The 20,226-nt window shown below is 32.8% G+C and overlaps 2 protein-coding genes across 5 annotated transcripts; both read left to right on the plus strand.

Moving 5' to 3' along the window:
* Positions 1–280: 280 nt before the first annotated feature.
* On the plus strand, positions 281–3,909 carry LOC140834532 (uncharacterized). Of its 4 annotated transcripts, none has more exons than XM_073199479.1 (5): positions 281–422; positions 549–654; positions 754–1,081; positions 1,825–1,952; positions 3,200–3,909. In XM_073199479.1, exons 1-5 carry the CDS (start codon positions 400–402, stop codon positions 3,656–3,658), a joined length of 1,044 nt encoding a protein of 347 aa, XP_073055580.1. In that variant the 5' UTR covers positions 281–399; the 3' UTR covers positions 3,659–3,909. The 4 variants fall into 4 exon arrangements, with proteins under 4 accessions (XP_073055580.1, XP_073055581.1, XP_073055582.1 ...); XM_073199480.1 differs by having other exon boundaries at positions 549–651; positions 3,200–3,907; XM_073199481.1 differs by having other exon boundaries at positions 284–422; positions 522–654; positions 3,200–3,908.
* Positions 3,910–14,665: 10,756 nt separating this feature from the next.
* Positions 14,666–19,202, plus strand: LOC140834533 (endoglucanase 6-like). Its single transcript, XM_073199483.1, has 9 exons — positions 14,666–15,100; positions 15,186–15,398; positions 15,647–15,847; positions 16,898–16,987; positions 17,075–17,239; positions 17,406–17,690; positions 17,775–18,123; positions 18,219–18,281; positions 18,390–19,202. The coding sequence occupies exons 1-9, from the start codon at positions 14,888–14,890 to the stop codon at positions 18,683–18,685; spliced, it is 1,875 nt and encodes a 624-aa protein (XP_073055584.1). The 5' UTR covers positions 14,666–14,887; the 3' UTR covers positions 18,686–19,202.
* Positions 19,203–20,226: the final 1,024 nt, after the last annotated feature.

Here is a 20,226-nt window from a genome sequence, read left to right on the forward strand (position 1 = left end):
ATTTATCTCCTTCGTCCAAAAAAGTGTATAATTTAAGAACCGAGTTATAGATAAGATAATTGTGGTGATAAACATAATCATTAGAATTTAATTACGACTAATTACGCATTAATATTTAGAAAACTTGAAAAGCAAACGAGGATGAACACAATTTTACTGTCTAAACTGGGCCGGAATAGTCGATTGACTTAAAGGGCCTTTTAATTCTTAATATTTTTCAGCCCATGAAACTATCAGGCCCATTTAACAATTGGTTACTGCTGTTCGGCTCTCGCTGCAGCTTCTTTCCTGCACAAAGAAGCAGGGCCGCTAAAATTTGGTACTGATATTTTAAATGTAACAATCACGCCATATTGGACTGAACACAAGATTCTGACACAGGTTTGGAACTGTATATGTATGAAAATCTGCGGCGTCTCAAGGTCGGTTATCTTGCTTTGTGTTTTGTTTTACTTTGTCAAGTGTGATTTTCTATTTTCTTTTTTTTCCCCTCATTTTTTTGTTTGTGTTATTTTGTGTAGTGATTGAGTACTTCTCGATATCATAAGGTTTAGATCAATAATCTTTATGGGGATGAAGATAAATTATTGTCTTGTGCTGATTGTGCTTCTGGATTCGGTTGTTTTATATCGAGTTGCAGCGGAGTCAAAGGTAGTCGGACTTCAGATTTTTTGTGCTTATTGGTGGTTTTGCGTTGGAATTAGTTTAATTGTATGAATTATGTGGTTAATATGCTCGTTTTCTTGTTTTTAGGTTATTGATGGTACTTCTGATACAAAAGCAAAGGGCAACGGTAATGATAGTGTAACTGCGACAATCAATCCTGTAAAGAATGGTAAAGATGTTCATTCAAATGGGAGTGATTCGAGTAAACAACCTGAGTTGGCAGAAGGGGTGAATGATGAGCAAAAGAAGGCGAATGACACTGCTTCGAAAGATGAGCAGAAGCAGATCAAGGGGTCTGATTCGAAACCTGATAAGGGTACAGAAAAGGTTAAGCATCCGGTATGTGATTCATCGTCAAATAGATGCACTGATGATGATAAGACGCTGGTTGCTTGTCTGAGAGTTCCAGGGAATGGTATGTTTTTTAATTTTCTTGGTTGTTTTTTTTCTTCTTTTGGGTATTATTTATTGATCGGTGATTCCAGGTAGCAGGCGGTTTCAATTTGCAGTGATCTTTAAATCGATGAGTATCCATGTACTTGAAGTCACTATTGTGGGAATTTGCGTATAGTGAATTACGATATGTGATTCACATTTAAAACTATCATTTCTGTCAGTGAGATTAACTTTCTTGAGTTATGTATACAAGTTTCTATGTTAAGAGGTGCCTTTGTGCGGCCATTGATGACTGAAAAACAATGGTTAGTTCACATAGGCTATCGAAGTTGCTAGACAGTTCAGAAGTGTATTAAGAAAAATCTTGATGATTTGCTCACTCAGTCACATAGTGGTTTTATGTTTTGTGAACATTGGATCAAATAGTGGGTATTAGTCAAAGAAAACCTGTTGGATGAAAATCCTTCATCAATAAGTTCAAATTTCATTAATTGGGGGAAGAGATAGCATAAACAATCACATAGCAAAGCAGCCATTCTCATAGAACTCTTTGTTTAGTCCAATAATCTGCAGATTCAGCTTCTTATAACTTATTATAGATGATATATTTACCTAGAGCAAGTGGATTTATAATTACGTAGGTTTTGCATAGAGTGATTGAATCTGTTATGTCTTTGGATAGTAGCCGATTGAGTGTTATTGACGAAACTTGTTCAATTCCAAATGAACAAGCTAAAAGGGGTTTTACTCTTGATATCCCAGAATCTCCAGAACGTTCACTTTTGATTCAAAACAAGGGAAAAAGCCTCCTCAGTGTGACAATATCAGCACCCGATTTGGTTCATCTAGAGAAGAACAAGATTCAACTCCAAGAAGATGAAGTCACTGAGGTTTGCACTATTTTACCAGAATTTTCATCCCATAAGGAAGCACTGCCATATTGTTGGTCACAGCTACTTTTTCCACTAGAATGGCATCCATTACGGTTACATACTTGCTCGAAATTGATACTGTTAAATAATTCATCAGATAACAATGTTTGCAACATTTTCTTGTTTGTTTTTTACTTGATTTTGATATACCTAATTTTTGTTTTGCATGTGTAATCACGCATCATTACTTGTTTTTTTTCTTGGTTTTGCTACTCCTTTTGCTACAATCCTTAGTAGGATTGTAAGCTTACAGTTCTACATAGAAGCAGAATCTTGTTAAATGGGTTAAATCTTGATTATTGTGATAACAACCATTATGGCCTACTTCCAGACTCAAGAAATTGTCCTGCTGATTTATTGGTAAATTCCAAAGCTTCTATATTTCATTGTTTCTACACATACCAAAAGTGTCGTACAATTTATCATGTTGGGTATCTTTCGTTAAGTAACTATAATTGCACCTTAGGGAGTAACAGATGATCAATTTGGTGATCGATCGACACATCTGGCAGAAGTAGATATAAGTTGGACAGTTGGAGCATAATTTCTCTGTTTGCCATAGTGGCAGCTTTAAACAAGAATCCTCAGTTGGATATACTGGGTAAATTTCTTTTACCAAGATGATCGACCCCACTAATCTCTTCTCATAGAAGTACTAATAACTGTGGGCACTTGTTTTTATTGCCAAATGTTGAGAATGCTTGCAGGTTTAATTTTCCTCAGAATTATTACTATGAGCTAATTAATACGTTGTGTAAAACAAAACCTTGAGAGTCTTAGTAATAATCATTAATAACTGAAGACCAATTTTTTGATTAATCTGAAGATTTTGTAGTTTGCCATAATCAATTCCTTCTTTCTGAGAGTATACACATTGTTGTTGTGTATCGTGTTGACTTTCAGATGTCTCTTGCAATTGGAAGTAAATTTATTTTCTACATTAATCAATTTATATTATTTTATTTACATGAGTTTCCTCAGAGTGAGAAATCGGGAATGATGTTTTATTTCTGATTACACTTCATCCTTACTATTTTTCTTTTTAAAGTTCTGTATCATGAGATTTAATTTTCTCAATGATGCTTTGTTGTCATTATTTATGTCGTGCCATAACAAGTGCCCTTTGTTTTTCTTGTTTTTTGTCCATGGTTGGTCATGAAAAATGCCTCCATATGTATTTCAGTTATCAACGCTTTATCATGCAGCTCAATGTACCTGTCAAAGGTGTAGGATATGGTCAATTCATCGTGCTCACGGCGGGGCATGGTGATTGCCGTCTTGATATTAGTTATCAATCTATACATGGTAACAAAAAGCTTGGTGGTGACTCTGAGTCCACTTTCTTCAACCTCACTCGGCAAACTAACTTGATTGCAATCCTGTTTTTGGGTGCATTAGCAATGACAGCATCAGTTTTGATGTGTGTCTTCTTGAGGCGGCGTTTTGCAAAAAAAGCTCCCAAGTACCAAATGCTAGACATGGAGCTACCAGTTTCCCATGGCAGCAAACACGAGCCAGCTGCAAATGAGGGTTGGGACGACAGTTGGGGAGACAATTGGGATGATGAAGAAGCACCAATCACTCCATCATTTCCGGTAACTCCTAGCCACTCGACCAAAGGCATTGCCTCAAGAAAGCATAGCAATGTTGGTTGGAAAGATTAGCATCAAGAGGTCGCAAGACTCGGGATGTTAAGGTATGTTATTCAGATTAGATTGGAGTAGAAATGGACATAAACAACAGGTCCCCCGGCTGTGTCTAATGACTCGGGATGTTCATAGATTTTTGGGTCGCCAGACTGGTCAAGAGAGTGAATTTGAAAGAATGTTGGTGTCATGGTATACATTTTTGACATACAAATTAGAAGGGGAGATAAAGTTGCGTAAGTTTTCTAACTAATTTTTAATTAAAATGAGAAATTATTTTTGAAATTATATTTTAATAATTATTTATTTTGTTAAATTTATTAATTTTTGTCTAATATAAAAATAATTATTATTTTGTGCTCACAGTAAATAATAGCCCAAGAGAATACCGAATAATTAGGCATTGACGATATAAATTTTTTAAACGAGGAAAATAATATTTACCCTCGGAATTGTGGTTCGAATCGAACTATGGTTTGCCTATGTATTGATGCGGAGAAAGGTGAAAGCTGGGAGAACTGCAAATTAAATTATGTAAAAAAAATTATTTTTAGTTTTGGAAAAATTTATGTAAATAGCAGTGCTTCTACCAAACGATGGAAAAAAGAATTTTCATAGGGAATCTATCTTACATTTTGGGAAAAAATTATAGAAGACACTTCTCTATATAAAATCCAACAGTTTATTGTAAATATGAGTATGATCGACTCGCTTTGTGAATAATGATATATGAGATCATTTAATAAGAAACATGTTTTTTCTGTTTTATACTGAATTAAAATATGGAAAAATTGTTAAAAAATTCACCGTGATACTAAATACAGTGTTTATAGGCTATTCGTAGTTAATAATATGTTATGAGATGCTACGAATGTATGTGATAACAAAATCCAAAAAATAAAATTGTTGACATATTTGTCTATATAATTGCAAGAGCATTGGATAAAAATAATAATAAGTCATAAACCTTACAAAAAAAACATAGTCATGTGGACTTGCATTATTTAAATTTGTCTTCTACAAAAATGTAACAACCCAATTGAATTATTCTCCTTCTCCTCCAACTCTTCTATTCCAATTTCCATGTCATTGTTTTTTCTCTCAGTCCAATTTACAAATTCTAATTAATTCCACCATTACTTCTTTGTTATTTTATTTCTTTCTTTTCACAAAGAAATAAAATAGTTCTCGGACAAAACCCAGAAATTAAATCATCCATTATAACGTGCCACGTTTCAACTTCTGATTCGTGGAAATCAAAATTTTGAGGATAGCACATGGTTGGTCCCCCGTGGCCCATTTTCCTTGCACGAGCCTGCACATGTTCGAAGACACCGCACGTTACATGGGACTGTCTTTATATATATATATATATATATATATATATATATATAAAGCATATTTGAAAATTGAAATTCATATAAAAAATAATTATTTTATTTTAAGGAAAACTGCTCATATATTGATGTATATTGTTAATAGGCTAAATCTGATTCATCGAAATAATAAGCTAAAAACTTTTTCTTAATTTTCAATTGATAATTGTATCACACGCATGAAAGATATATGATTCACAATTGGAGATATGTTATACCTCATTGTCATTATGACTCAATTAAGTATGACTTTTGACTTTAAAATATTCTACAGAAGTCTATGTGATAATCTGCTAAGGATGCGAAATACTACGTGCTTTTCATTATTGTCTCATTTAAATCCCGAAGTAACACAACGGTTAAATTATACCCCTACTATCATGTCCCGAGTCCCGACTCAACGCAAAATGAAATCGCGGACCTTGCGATAATTTTTATAGTTTATCATATCGTATATTGGTTTATCATCTGTCATTTTTAGTAATCAGAACGTTAATTTTTTCCTACAAAATTATTTAATGGCTTAGAAATAAAAATTGATATTCCTAAATCATAATTATTTTAAGAATTGAACTGCATTTTTTAAATGGATAAAAATAATTTTTTTTCCTGGATCCAACAAATTTTATAGTTTTCATAAACCATAGAATGTGATACAACATCTTGTACAGAAAATTATAATTCGTAACTTATATCAACAATTCAACATGTAGATAAATATATTTTATATTTAATAAGCAGTCAAAAGAGAAACTGATATAAAATAATAAAAAGGAAATTATTTTTAAAAAAAGTTGAAATTTTATTTTATAATTACGTATATATTCTTATGAAGGATTAAGAAACATGGATTAACGCAATATAAAATAATACATCTATAAACTAATGAAATACTCTATTCAATCTCAAATATATATATCAATGTATATTTGTTTTTTCACCCAAATAAACATTCGTGAGAAAAAAAATTACGGATAAACTTTCTATATTTATTCATTTTTAAACATTTAATAAAATTCGCACATTTTTCAATAATTAGCTATAGGGATAAATTAGTAAAAACAAAAGAAAAATGATATTAAATGAAGAATCTGAACTGTATATTTGGAGTAATCGAAAAAAAAACATTTATAGTTGGATTGGAGTTAGTATAATTTAAATGTTTTTTGAAAAAAAAAATTAAATTAATGTAAAAAAACAATTGAAGACCTTTTTCCCAAAGGGCACAAGCTCTAGGAGACTGTGACAATGGACTGTTCTCCACTTTAATTTTTTCCTGGTCCATAAGTGCTGCCTCAAATTAAGCTAAAAAACAAATATTAAAAAAAGATGATGATACTTCATGAATGAGTCCATCAAGACCATGTTCGAACCAGATTGTAGACCCTCGGTCCAACCTTAGACAAAGTAGAAAGCTCATGTATCCTCCTATAAATATCAAGGTTTGAGTGTTCAATTCATTCATTCACTATATTGACTTTCAGTAGCACCTCTGCTCTCTCATTATATTCTCAATTTATGATTTGAGCGTCGGAGGGGCTACGTCGAGACACCCTCCAGGCCTCCTTCTAATGCTCTCTTTCGTGATTTCAGACCTAGAATAAATTCGAGATTTGCATTTGGACTAGCGTCACTTGTTGAAATCGGATTCTAAATTTTCAGTGAGTATCGTATGAAAATATCATATTTTATTTTATTTAATTGTTTCGTTGGAAAGCGACAATAGTCGAAAAGCTGATGTTTTCGTTGTAGCCAATTTTTGCAAGAAAATGGGACCAAAAATCAGTTACGGTTAGTGGGCACGTTCTTATCCGGTTAACTCGATCCTATCCCTAGCAGGCAATGTCCGCAAAGATCGATCCAACGACTCGGATTTTTTCGAGTCAATTTTTTATTTTATTTTTTTACATAGAGGTGGGCCCGAATCACTCATGTGGAGTGATCCGGGCCGTTCATTGCCCATGCAGACACTATCTACACAGACAGGTTGAAACAAACCTTCTTATCCTGGGATTCGGGTGTCGGCTTTTTTACTTTTTAATCCCATTTTATCTTTACGTGTTGTTTATTTTTTTTAAATCTCTTTTTATGCTTCATAATTTATCCCACTAATTGCTTTAAATATAATAAATTTTGAAGAAATCGTGTGAATTAAAGTGATGGTAGTTTGATTTTAACTATGTAATTACATTTATAGAAGGGTAGTTTAGTCGCGACATTTAAATGACCAAAACAATTTTTCTAAAGCTAGAGACATTAAAATATAATAAACTAAATATTTGAAATAAGTCGACTTCATCATTGTCGAGTTCGACATACCATTGCAATATTGCTCCAATTATGCGTTCAATCTAACAATCTATATTTATTTTTACATGTGATGACGTCTATGATTTTTGTTGGGTGTAATAATTGTCCTTGTTTGGTAGAGCGATCGAACCATGGTGTTTGATCTGTTGTGCTACTTAAAATATTTGAGTTGCACTATTACTACTAGCTATAGTTTTTGGTAAAACGACAAGCGTTCGGTCCTACAATTTTTCTATTGACTGAACACTTGAAAACGAAAAAAGATTATTGGATGCAATCTTACGTTAATACATTTATACTATTACATTCTTATTTTTTTTACTCACATAATATTAATATTAATGTCCTAATATGTTGATTTTTTTAGCACCTATTGGATTATACAATCTGTTAGTTGTATATATTCTGATTTCTAAGATTCAATATTTTTTGTAGCCATTGGAAAGGAACTACATGAAGTGTAACATGGTGGAAGATATATTCCATATTTATTTGTTGATTAAGAAATATTGAGGGACCATTATTCTTGTCTAGTTCTTCAGGTGCCCAAAAATTATAATTAACTATAATAATTATTCTACTGTATTGATTCTTTTTTGTACTATATCCATATCTAAAAGATTCTTTTCGTTTAAAAACAAAAATGTTTATATTTTATTAAGTAAATTATTAATTACAATTTTTTAATCAATATTTATTTACACACATTAAAAATAATATTAAATATTTTTTTCTCAAAAGAATATAATTTTTATAAATATAATTTTTTTATTTTTCAATAGTACAATTATTAAATTCTTTTTCATATATATATATATATATATATATATATATATATATATATATATATATATATATATATATATATATAAAAGCCGTGTATAACTACTTACACTAACACATATTATTATATCTTTTTGATATTTTGATAATAAAAAGATCTTATAATACCAAACACATTAAGAATTTTAATTTGTTTAAAATAAGTTCATCCAAACACTTTAACACATTATTTTAAAAATAAGATCTCACAACTTATAAGATCATAAAAAAACTTATAAAATGTAAGAGCTTATTTTTATTTTTACTTTTAATTAAATAGAAATGTTGCCAACTTTTTAGGGAAAATTAGAAAAAATTTAAGAAAAAATTAAATTTATTTTTACTTTTATTTGTTTTCTGAAATTGAACTTATAAGTTCATTTTAATATAGTATTTATATATATAAAAATATCAATTCTACATGGATGCAAAACACGCGCACAATGACACTAATCCTATTTAAGAATTTTCTATCACTTCCGACTCAATCATCATATTCACGTTGTTGATGAGCCAGTGGCGGAGCCACATTAAAGTCCGGGTTGCCCAAATCTTTTTTAAAAAAATTATACATGGATTTTGATAAATAAATTTAAAATATTCTAAAATTTAAAATTCTAGTCCGAATAGATATCTTCCTCGGCTCCGTAAGGGTTGATGAGGACCGAGCAAGTTATTCATTAACCTATTTTTTGGGAACAAATCTGCCGTACATCATGTCATATTATAAACACATAATTTAAACTATTTTAACCCCCCAAAAAAAGGTATTAAATTCGATTGTGACCCTTTTGCAAATTAAATAAACATTAATGAGAATTTACTGCGTAATTAATGATGTGTATAATCTTGTAGAATTAAAAAACATGAATCAGCTTTAATGAAACAGAGTGTCCACGCTTGTTTCTTTGCCTCGATTTATCAATGATTCCACCGGCTGTAGTAAAGTGGTCAAAGTCTACACTTATCAAGTGTGATTCTCAAGAATCATGTGAACAAGGAAACACCTGGACGAATCTTAAAATCATATTACAAAAACAATTTCATATTTTCTAATTTTGATTTTTTTATTACAAGAGACAAGTGATTGGAGTTTGATTGAATCGAGCTAGAGAAATTTAAAATACTCAAGCCCGAGCTCGAAAAAGTCGATTTCGGTTTTTAACGGTTGTATTTTCCGTTTTTAGAAGTTTTGGTTTGAAATGATTTGAACTTAACTTTATTAGTTTAAATTTAAAGCAATAAAATTATATTATAAAATTGTAGTATTGTGAAATTAATTTTTCAACATTTGCAATATAAAATAATATTTAGTTTTATTTTAGAAATAAATATAAATAAATGGTTAAATATAATTTATATAGATCAAATAGTTTAATGGCATAATTTAAAGTATCTATATATACTACAATTAAAATATTAATATTTAAGAATGATTTATGGTTTCGGTTCCTTATTTTTAGAAACCTGAACCGGACTGTAAGTCCAAAACTCCGTTCCTGCTTTTGAAAACCGAAAAAACCGTTTCGGTTTCGGTTTTCGATTTTCGATTTTGGTTTTCGATTTTGGTTTCGAGAGAAGTCTGATGGTCTAGTTTTCCTAAGAGAGTATGTTTTGTAAAATAGATGTCTGCAGACTACAGTGTACAAAACTTTTGAAAAGTTGACGAATTAGCTATGATAATCAAGAGAAACAAAAAGCGATAGGCGGGCGGGGCACACATTCCGCCGTGATCGGCTGAATGGCGACGGGCGAAAATTAACTCAATTGTCGCCCTTGATTGGCGCCAAGTCCATGCACGCCAATTTCTCCTCTCCCACCAAATAATTATGAACAATTTAATATTTCAATTCTAATTTTATTTCTAAAAATTATGTTTCTATAATATTTATAAAAGGGCCAAAAAAAAATTATACTATTCAAATTAATTTTAAAATTTAAAATAATTATAAATAATAAAGACTTCATATTTTGAGTTTGAGTTTTGTACAATATTTTTTATAATTCATTTGGATAATATTTAAATGAAAATTAAAATATAATTATAAGAAATAGTGATAGATCACACTGTAATTTTGTATATGAATTTAAAAAGTAAATAAAAAAGAGCAAATTAGAAATTGAACCCACGACTTGAAGTTTAGGAAACAAAAGCTCTATCATGCTAAGTTACATGTGATTTGCATTAAAGTTTTAACACTTTATTGATATATATATATATATAATTATTAAAACAGACCATGACACTAAAAGTTAATTATTCTAAATGTCTCACACTTAATAATGCAGTGCATATGTTATATCGTTACATATAATAATAATAACAAAAACAACTAATGTACAAATCATACATATATAATAAATATTTTTTTGTCAATCAATTGTGATAAAATTAATCATGTACGACAAACACTATTTAAAAAAAATTATAATAAAATCGATTTACAAGTAAAACCTATATATAACGACTTTTTTATATATAATTTTTAAAAATTACTTGGGACAAATTTTTGGATACGAAAATACTTGACTTAAAGCGTGATTTTTAATAGTAAGTGGGTGTCTTAACTTTTTTTAAAAAAATTATAAAAAAGAATGGAAGCAGTTTGGTATTCCGATTTCCCATACAATTGCGAATTTTTTTCAAAGAGAAGATGGAAGTAGGAGCCAGAAAAGCCGCATAATTTGGTTTCTGACTTTTTAAAAACTATTATCCACGCATATTTTTTTTTATCTTTTTTTGGCAAATGCACTTTCCTTGAAGCGGGGCTAAAAATTACATGTTCGCACCACAATATTATTTAATCCTGTAATTATTAATTTTCAGATATTTTAGTTCAATAACATATCGACATTTTCTAGTGTTACGTCAACAATTAAATCAAAATAATATAAATTAAAATGTTAGTATATCAAAACCAAACTTTGAAAACTTACTTGATCAAAACCCAGAATCGAACGAGTAAAATTGTTGGGCTGATATATACTGATTAGATGTGTGAAGTGTCGAGATTTTAATGGAGATCGATCTCAAAATGGATATTGGGTCCGATGAAAAATCTTGAAATCGGTTGTGTTACTGAAACTGGCGATGCATCTCATAGGCAGTAGGCACATCCTTCGCCTCCTTTGTAATTAGTAATCGTCGCATGCGAGGCTTTATGCCACATCCTTCTATGGCTAAGCAGCTAACTAATATTTTGTGTGCATCGAGATAATTTTAGTGCTACTTGTACTTATATTTATTTGGATATCAAAATGGTCGAGTTGAATGTGAGATAATAATTAATAAATAATAATATGTTTAGTTTTAATGATTAAGTTTGAGATAAAATGATAAATTATAAATGTTATCCTTTAATAATAAATAAAAAGTAAATGCAATAGACATAAATGATAATATTGTTGTTTTATATTTAATAATTTGATTGATGTACGATAAATAATTAGTTATTAAAATTGATGTAAGATATTTAATATAGGCATAAATGTATAACCAAACATTAGATGAGATTCCTATCGAGCAATTAAACACAACCTGTAGGAATATGTAATAAAGTATATAAAAGTATTAAAAAAATGATGACGTGATATATCGAGAAATAGTAATTGATAGCTAACTCCATGTTTGATATCATCGTATGAGTGGTTTGATCTTGAATTATTAACATAATTTGATTTCGAGATGAGATGAAATTATATTATATCGAAAGTTTTTCTCCCAGTTTAACTTGGGCCATGGATGTGCATTGTTTCCACGTAAAATCCATGTGGGGCATGTCATCCTGGTTTAACTTGGGTCGTTCATGACCAAGTCGGAAAAATTGATTTTGTTAAAGGGTGTATGTACCGTGTTTGAATTAGTCAAACATGAGTTTGTAATGTTTGATTGTGTTCCATGATCCAAAATCTTCCTAATTTTCCATGTGTGAGTCTCATGTGAGACCATCTCACGGATCATAATCTGTGAGACGGATCAACCTTACCCATATTCACAATAAAAAGTAATACTCTTAGCATAGAAAGTAATACTTTTTCATGAGTGATCCAAATAAGAGATCCGTCTAACAAATACGACCCGTGAGACCGTCTAACACAAGTTTTTGTAATTTTCCAGAATCTCACTTATAATATGGACTTATGGTAGGGGATTTCAAAATGCCGACTTAAACACGTAAAAAAAGAAGAAGTCAAAAGTGTGTAAAAAAAGTGTGGATGTATTTGTTTTGGGCGTTGATTGCGGTTGGGTATTGTATAATGAATGCTTCTAATCGATAGACGGGCGATATCTTTTTGCCATGGAAGTTGTTAAATGTCGTAAGCCTTGCTTGAACATTTGAAAGATGTTTTTGACGATTTGATATATTACATTAATTTTTTGGATTTATGTTCTAACTTACATACTCATTAATAGTTAAATAGATGCAGTCTCTCATGTCTATTTAATACGGAATACCGCCAGAGACGGATTTATGCATGGGCTGTACTGGGCTGTAGTCCCAGCCCACTTTTTTTTTAGCGACGGTTTTTCATAAACCGTCGCTAATGTTTGCGACGGTTTTAATTAAAATAGTCGCTATTAGCGACTGTTTTTCGAAAAACCGTTGCTAATAGCGACTGGTTGTTTCAAAAACCGTCGTACATCAATGTCTTAGTCCAATGAAGTCCCGTCCATTTACAAGGATGAGACCAAATTCATCCCATATCCTCTGATCCGCCCCACCTCAATTCTACAAAATTTCTCTCCCTAGTCTCAAGCCCTTTAGCGACAAAATAGAATTGTGGACTCCCGAAGAAATCGAATTGCTCATCGGCAAGGCAACAATCCAGGTAAGAATCGGCTATACATTTTTTATTTTGTTTTTTATAGCTTCTCTGTGCGTGATTTGTGGTTTCTTGATTGTTTGTTGTTGAGTTGTTGATTGAATATTACTTGTTTATTTGTTTAATAATTATTTTATTCTTGTTTAGGATTATAACTTGAACTTTTTCAAAATGGAACATTAATCTTGTTTTGACATTACCTGTGTTTACTGTCACTACTGAGCGGGCTTTTTCAGCAATGAAGCATGTGAAGACGACCCTTCGCAATTAAATGGAGGATGACTTTCTTGCCGATTGTTTGACACTCTATATTCAACGAGATTTACCTAAACATATTGATGTAAATTCTATTATTGATGAATTTTATGTTTTAAAATCTCGTAGAGCACAACTTCGTTGAACAATATAATGTAAATTTTTTTTAATAATATATAACTTATCATATTGAGTTCAAGCCCCCCCAACTTCTATTCCTGGATCCGTCCCTGAATACCGCGATATCATAATATAAGTAAAACAATTATAACTTTTGACATGATGATCTACAGATAGAAAATGAGTGTAATGAGGTAGCCACCGACTCAATAAAATTTGGAAGGAGACAAACTTATTACAAGATATTTTGTCCAAAGAGGACGATCATTCCACTAATAATATACAAACACATACACAGTATGAAGACATTCATGCCTATTACATGTGACAATCAGAATTTGTTGGTGACAAATCCCTTTTCAACTTTTAAATGCACGAAGTACATAAATCTCCTACAAGTTCCACTCAAGGTTCCCCCCATTTGGAACATGGACTTTCACCACATGATAACCCAATGATTAAATTCATGAACAAACTAAACCCGGTTCCGAACCACCGCACAAGACATAATGTGTCAGCTAGGAAAACAAGTGCATAGATCAACTGCTGAAATTCAAACAAAAAAACTTTAAAAAATTGAAACTCAAAGATGCTGATGACTGATGGCATGCGCAATTACTAGAGATCGGCTTGATTTTGTTGAAGATAAATCGTGTGTGCTTTGCAAAGGTGAGTTTAAATATATGGCCTATTTATTCTTTTCGTGCCCTTTAGCTAAAAAAAATTTGGAATGCAATTCCTGATTGGCTTGGTATCAAGAAATTGATGGGCTTGGCTACTGTAATCTTTCATGCTTTCAGACGCGTCTACCGTGGAGTCTATCCTTAACAAGTCGAGGCTATTGGCGTTTGCTGCTACTATTTATCAAATTTAGAACTTACGAAACCGAGTAATATTCGAGAATGAGACTACTTGTGTTGAAGACACTATTAAAAAGATTAAAATTATATGTCTTCGCTGCTTACCGAATGCGATTAATGTATTACAGTAATCTAGAGAGGTAGGTGATTTGAGTTATATATTTTGTATCTTTCCTGAAAATGTCCACTGTGGTTGTTTTTGTATTAACTTTTTACTCATTTAATAAAAACTTTTTTCATTAAAAAAAAAAAAAGAATGCGTGCAAAACTCCAAAGCCTCCCCCTTCTTCCTCCACAGGGTGCCAAACAAGAGCACATGCATCTTCCCCATCATCAAGAATGCATAAATTGCAGTAATTTTATCCCTTTTTAAAATAAGACACAAACCCATTATTAATTTATTTTATCTCATCCCATTTTTCTTTACCAATGGGCACTCCTTTCTCCATATATACCGCCCTTCGGCTCTTGCTTTTCTCACAAACCCCACTCCCCCTTTCCCTTTCCCTTCTCGTTGTCTGTCTCATTAGTTTAAGCTCGTAAATCCAATACTACATTATGCATTGTATGTAAACACGGAGGGAATTACTCTCTACACTAAATATATAGAAAAACAGATCTTTATACTACAAAATTTAATTTTTTTTTTCATCATTTTCTGAGTTCACAGTAAGATTATAATGGAGAAATCTGCTGGACTCTGTTTTTTAATGGCTCCCCTGTTTTTGGTACTCGGGGCTCTGCTTCCTCGGGCAATGGCTGCCCATGACTATGGCCAAGCTCTGACGAAGAGCATTCTCTTCTTCGAAGCTCAAAGATCTGGTTACTTACCCGAATCCCAGAGAGTGCAATGGAGGGGTAATTCTGGACTTAATGATGGGAAACTTAATGGGGTGTGTAGTTTAGCTCTTGGTTTTACTCCACGATTTTCTGTTCCGTTTCTTCATTCAGCTTGGCTAATTCTTGAAAATCTCACAGGTGGATCTAGTGGGAGGATACTACGACGCAGGGGACAATGTCAAGTTCGGCTTGCCCATGGCATTCACCATTACCATGATGTCATGGAGCGTGATAGAATACGGCGGGCAAATGGGTGGTAGTGGTGAACTTGGCCACGCCATTGATGCTATCAAATGGGGCACTGATTATCTCATTAAAGCTCATCCCCAACCTTACGTTCTCTATGGAGAGGTAAACACCTGCTCCCATCATTTACTGTCCATGAAACCACCCCTGATTTGTTATAAAATAAAATAAGTAGATTTTTAATTTACCTTAACCCACTGAAAGGAACTTAAATATTATACAAATCCTGAAGACAAATCTAGTATGAATTTCAAATATCGCTGTTTATAAGCTTGCAAATTAGGATTAGTTTATTATTATATTATTTGTGTTCAACCAACGAATTGATGTGGTTTTCATGGTTGAAATACTAGGTTGGAGATGGAAACACCGACCACTTCTGCTGGCAAAGGCCGGAGGACATGACCACCTCAAGGGCAGCTTACAGGATCGATCCCAGCCGTCCGGGATCCGACCTGGCGGGAGAGACCGCCGCCGCCATGGCGGCTGCATCCATCGTCTTCCGCCGCTACAATCCTTCCTACTCCGCGCTGCTGCTTAAACATGCGTACCAGGTTGGTTGTTCTTCTTCCGCCTTTTTTTTCGAGAGTGGCTCTTGGCGTATTTTAGTAAACGGTTGTGTGTGAAACGGTCGCAGTAAATTAGTTGGTTACGGGGAGCTCCGCTTTTAGTGAGTGAGGTCGTCGACGGTGCATCATAGAAGTGGGCGCCACGTTTATTACTAAATCTACTGTGATGTGATATGTGCCTGCGAAGCAATCTGCTTGTTGGCGCATTTTAGCACAATATATTTACACACACACATGAAAAACAGTAGATATACACTTAATAGATTTTGACTTACATTTTTCTTACTAATATAAAATTATACTAAAAATAAATAAATATCTTGTTAGTCAACAATAATTTTATAATTAATAAAAGAAAATGTAAATTAAGACATTTAATCCATGTTGAATTAATTATGAATATTATTTATTCATAGCTGAAACTAATGCAATAGTTCATTTTCATTCTACACTGCTACACAAGGTTCCATTATTCAATCCAGATATATTTAATTATTATTTTTTTTGACTTTTTTTACAATTTTCAACTGTGTACATTCAATCAAACTACGAGGAAATTTTAGTGACAAGTGAAATAAGCCATATTCGAACTCTAATTTTTTTGTCAAATAAGCTAGACTTGAACCTGAGATCTCTTGTAAAAATATGAAATTTTTGTGATAAAAAATAATATTCGGGTTGGGACGATCTCACATAAATTTTACGTCATTATAATATATTGAATTTAGTTGGTCGCCGCGTTGTTAATTTTTTTAATATAATGAAAAGAGATTAAATCTTACTACAATAAATAAAAGTTGATATAAATGCGGAGTAAAATTTTTCGGCGCATAAAACGGGTCATGTGCAAATCTGGCCGTATATCACGGGAATTGTCTATGACCGTACGTGTAGGGTGAGCTTTCAATCCCAGCCGTCCAATTAAACATTTCATTGCATCCTGACAACGCTGTCGGTGCAACGGAACACTTTTGGAACACCCATTCTGCCCTTACCTTGCTCGATCTAACATTTGGATCTTTTCCCTTGTTTCAGCTGTTCGATTTTGCGGACAAATACAGGGGCAAATACGACAATAGCATCACCATAGCACAGAAGTACTACCGATCTGTTAGTGGATATGCTGTACGTCATTCCACCATTATTTCTTGTATATCGATACACAAAAATTAATCCCTAAAGCTTGTTCTTGATTATTGAATTTTTGGTTAGGATGAATTGTTGTGGGCAGCTGCATGGCTGTACAAGGCTACGAATAATCAGTACTACTTGAATTACTTGGGGAACAATGGCGATTCGCTCGGAGGAACCGGCTGGGCTATGACCGAATTCGGTTGGGACGTTAAGTATGCTGGTGTTCAAACCCTCGTCGCTAAGGTACATTATTGACACATGGGATGTGATTGAGAAAAAAGAAAATTAAGAACATGTCTTCTTGTTTGAGACGTCGTACAAAAAAGTAATTGCAGCTTAAATTTGAGACAATCAGAGGGCATTTCAAGTATATTTACTGATTATTGGCCTTCCTTTTATCTTCTTGCAGTTCTTGATGGCAGGGAAAGGCGGTCGATATACATCAGTCTTTGAGGATTATAAAGAGAAGGCTGAGTTTTTCATGTGTTCATGTCTTGGAAAGGGGACGCGCAATGTTCAAAGAACTCCCGGAGGCCTCCTTTTCCGGCAGAGATGGAATAACATGCAGTTTGTCACCGGTGCTTCGTTCCTCATCACTGTATACTCTGATTATCTTTCTTCTGCTGGCCAGTCCCTTAAGTGTGCATCCGGCAATGTTTCACCTACTGAGCTTCTTTCATTTGCTAAATCTCAGGTGTTTTTACCGACAACGATTATATATAAGATGCAAAAGAACTTATGGTTACATGGAATTTAAACGAATTTTTATGATCCTTAGGCAGACTACATTCTCGGAGACAACCCGCGAGCCACGAGTTACATGGTTGGATATGGAAACAATTATCCAAGACAAGTTCACCATCGGGGTTCCTCTATTGTGTCATTTAAGGTAAACCCTTCATTTGTCAGCTGCAGGGGAGGATATGCCACTTGGTATAGCCGAAAGGGAAGCGACCCGAATCTTCTTACAGGTGCACTTGTGGGTGGACCTGATGCTTACGACAATTTTGCTGATGAACGAGACAATTATGAGCAAACTGAGCCAGCTACTTACAACAACGCTCCACTCATGGGCTTATTGGCGAGACTACATGGTGGTCACAGCGGCTATAATCAGCTCCTTCCGGGTTGGTTAAATATATTCAAATATGCATCTTCTTGCAAGTTTACATGCGGAGTTTCCTTCAAGAATTAACTCCTTTCTTTCCATTTGTGACCTCAGTGGAGCTACCTGCGCTTAAACCGATTAATAAGACTCCAAAGGAAGCTGCAAAGTCATCTTCAGGTACCATTAATCATCTCTTGTTTCTTGTTCAAGGCGTCTTTAACTCTCGGATGGAAGAAAATATTGATTCTTGGATTGCATATTTAACAGCAAATTTCTGTTTTGCAGCGACAAGAAACCCGATTTCTATTACTCAAAAGCTGACAGCTTCATGGGTTCAAAATGGGTCGACTTATTACAGATACTCAACAACAATCACCAATAAATCTTCGAAGAATCTGGAGAACTTGAAGCTCAACATTTCCAAACTATATGGTCCTATATGGGGTCTCACGAAGGCTGGTGATTCTTATTTGTTCCCATCATGGATCAACAATTTGGCTGCTGGAAGAAGCATGGAGTTTGTTTATATCCACTCATCTTCACCAGCAGAGGTCTCAGTATCAAGTTATACTCTTGTTTAAGCTGTTCATCACATCTGTTTTAGCTAGATGGTGATCAAGAATTCTGCAGCTACACGACAAGAAAATCGAAAATCTATATTTCCCTCTGTTTTTTTTTTCCAGTGACTATTAGTTTCAATTACCCGTTGATTTGCAATCTGAGTAGGGCTTTTACTTGAAGTCTTGGTGATAAGGTTTAAAATCGGGGAGAGAAAGGAGCGACGAGATGTTGAAAACAAGTGCTCGTCCTCTTTCTTCTCCACTTCACCAGTCATACGATAGATATAGGTAGTAAGTGTGAGAATAAGAAGTCTCAAGGTAATTTACTTCTCAGTATTACGTCTCTTTTTTTTTATTTGTTCTTCAGAAAAGGTGAGAGATTTCCCGTGTCGCCTTGTTCTGTAATTGATGTTTTAAACTTTACGATAGCTTATATTTTGCTATATAGTTTGAGCAAATCCCTTGATGTTTCTTGAGGTGTTCTTGTTTATTGTTTTCTATGATTCATATAAATACTTACCAAATCATATGTTTTTCATTTGAGAGTAGCTTGTTCCGTTCGTTTGATAACTCATGCAACCATAATCCTTATTGCGCATTATAAATAAGAAATAACTTTTATTCTTACTGAGAGACGTGGTTATTTTGGCCATGAAAATCCATTTTAAACTAGCACTTTTTGCAAAGATAATATTGCAAGATTTAAAAAAATTTATTCTTAGAGTTTTTTAAAAAAATATATCATCACAATTATATAGAGTAAGTCTCATGTGATATCGTCTCACGGATCTTAATCTGTGTGACGGGTCAACCCTATCATATTCACAATAACAAGTAATACTTTTAGCATAAAAAGTAATATTTTTTCGTGGATGACCCAAATAAGAGATTCGTCTCACAAATAAAACCCGTGAGACTGTCTCACACAAGTTTTTGCCCAATTATATAATAAAGGTAATCGTAATTTTAAATAAACATTCACTACATCAATTAAAAAATAATTAATGTTGATACCTCAACTTTAGTTATATAGTAGGATATACATAAACCGTGATCGAATCCTAATTTACATAGGAGATAAAGCAAAGGGGAAAGTGTGAATCAATAAAAAATAATAATCGACGAAGCATATGTAAACTGTTATTTCACATGCATCTTCAATGAATTGATCTTTTGTGAGATGTTTTTATGAATTTTTTCCGTGACATAAATAAGTTCGATTCATATTTAAAGTGAAAATCAATATTTTTAACATAAAATTTTTTTTTTCGTAAATCGGATCGGATTGGAGATCTATTTCACACAATTAACTCGTGATATTCAAAGTATCGTAATATGCTATTTGGAAAAATCGTCTCAGACGTATAACAACAATAATCTAAATTTTTTTATATAATTGAAAAATAAATGTTACTCAAATACGAAATACCTATATTATATTTTAGCAAAAGATTCTAGAAAAACTAATTTCCATATCTTAAATTAAATTTATGGTGTATAGGTCTAATTTATACAAAATTAGATGAAATAAACAATGGATAGGTCTACATATTCTTCAATCA

The sequence above is a fragment of the Primulina eburnea genome, chromosome 6 (genome assembly GCF_022965805.1).
Source record: "Primulina eburnea isolate SZY01 chromosome 6, ASM2296580v1, whole genome shotgun sequence".
In the NCBI taxonomy this organism is placed as follows: Eukaryota; Viridiplantae; Streptophyta; class Magnoliopsida; order Lamiales; family Gesneriaceae; genus Primulina; species Primulina eburnea.

What these genes read in the sequence shown, in the direction of transcription:
- LOC140834533 (XM_073199483.1), top strand. Translation starts at nt 14,888, where the DNA reads ATGGAGAAATCTGCTGGACTCTGTTTTTTAATGGCTCCCCTGTTTTTG. An exon ending in ATGATGGGAAACTTAATGGG is followed by an intron (nt 15,101 to 15,185) that starts GTGTGTAGTTTA and finishes AAAATCTCACAG; the next exon opens with GTGGATCTAGTGGGAGGATA. An exon ending in GATCTGTTAGTGGATATGCT is followed by an intron (nt 16,988 to 17,074) that starts GTACGTCATTCC and finishes ATTTTTGGTTAG; the next exon opens with GATGAATTGTTGTGGGCAGC.
- LOC140834532 (XM_073199479.1), top strand. Translation starts at nt 400, where the DNA reads ATGAAAATCTGCGGCGTCTCAAG. An exon ending in AAAATCTGCGGCGTCTCAAG is followed by an intron (nt 423 to 548) that starts GTCGGTTATCTT and finishes CGATATCATAAG; the next exon opens with GTTTAGATCAATAATCTTTA. An exon ending in TCTGAGAGTTCCAGGGAATG is followed by an intron (nt 1,082 to 1,824) that starts GTATGTTTTTTA and finishes TTGATATCCCAG; the next exon opens with AATCTCCAGAACGTTCACTT.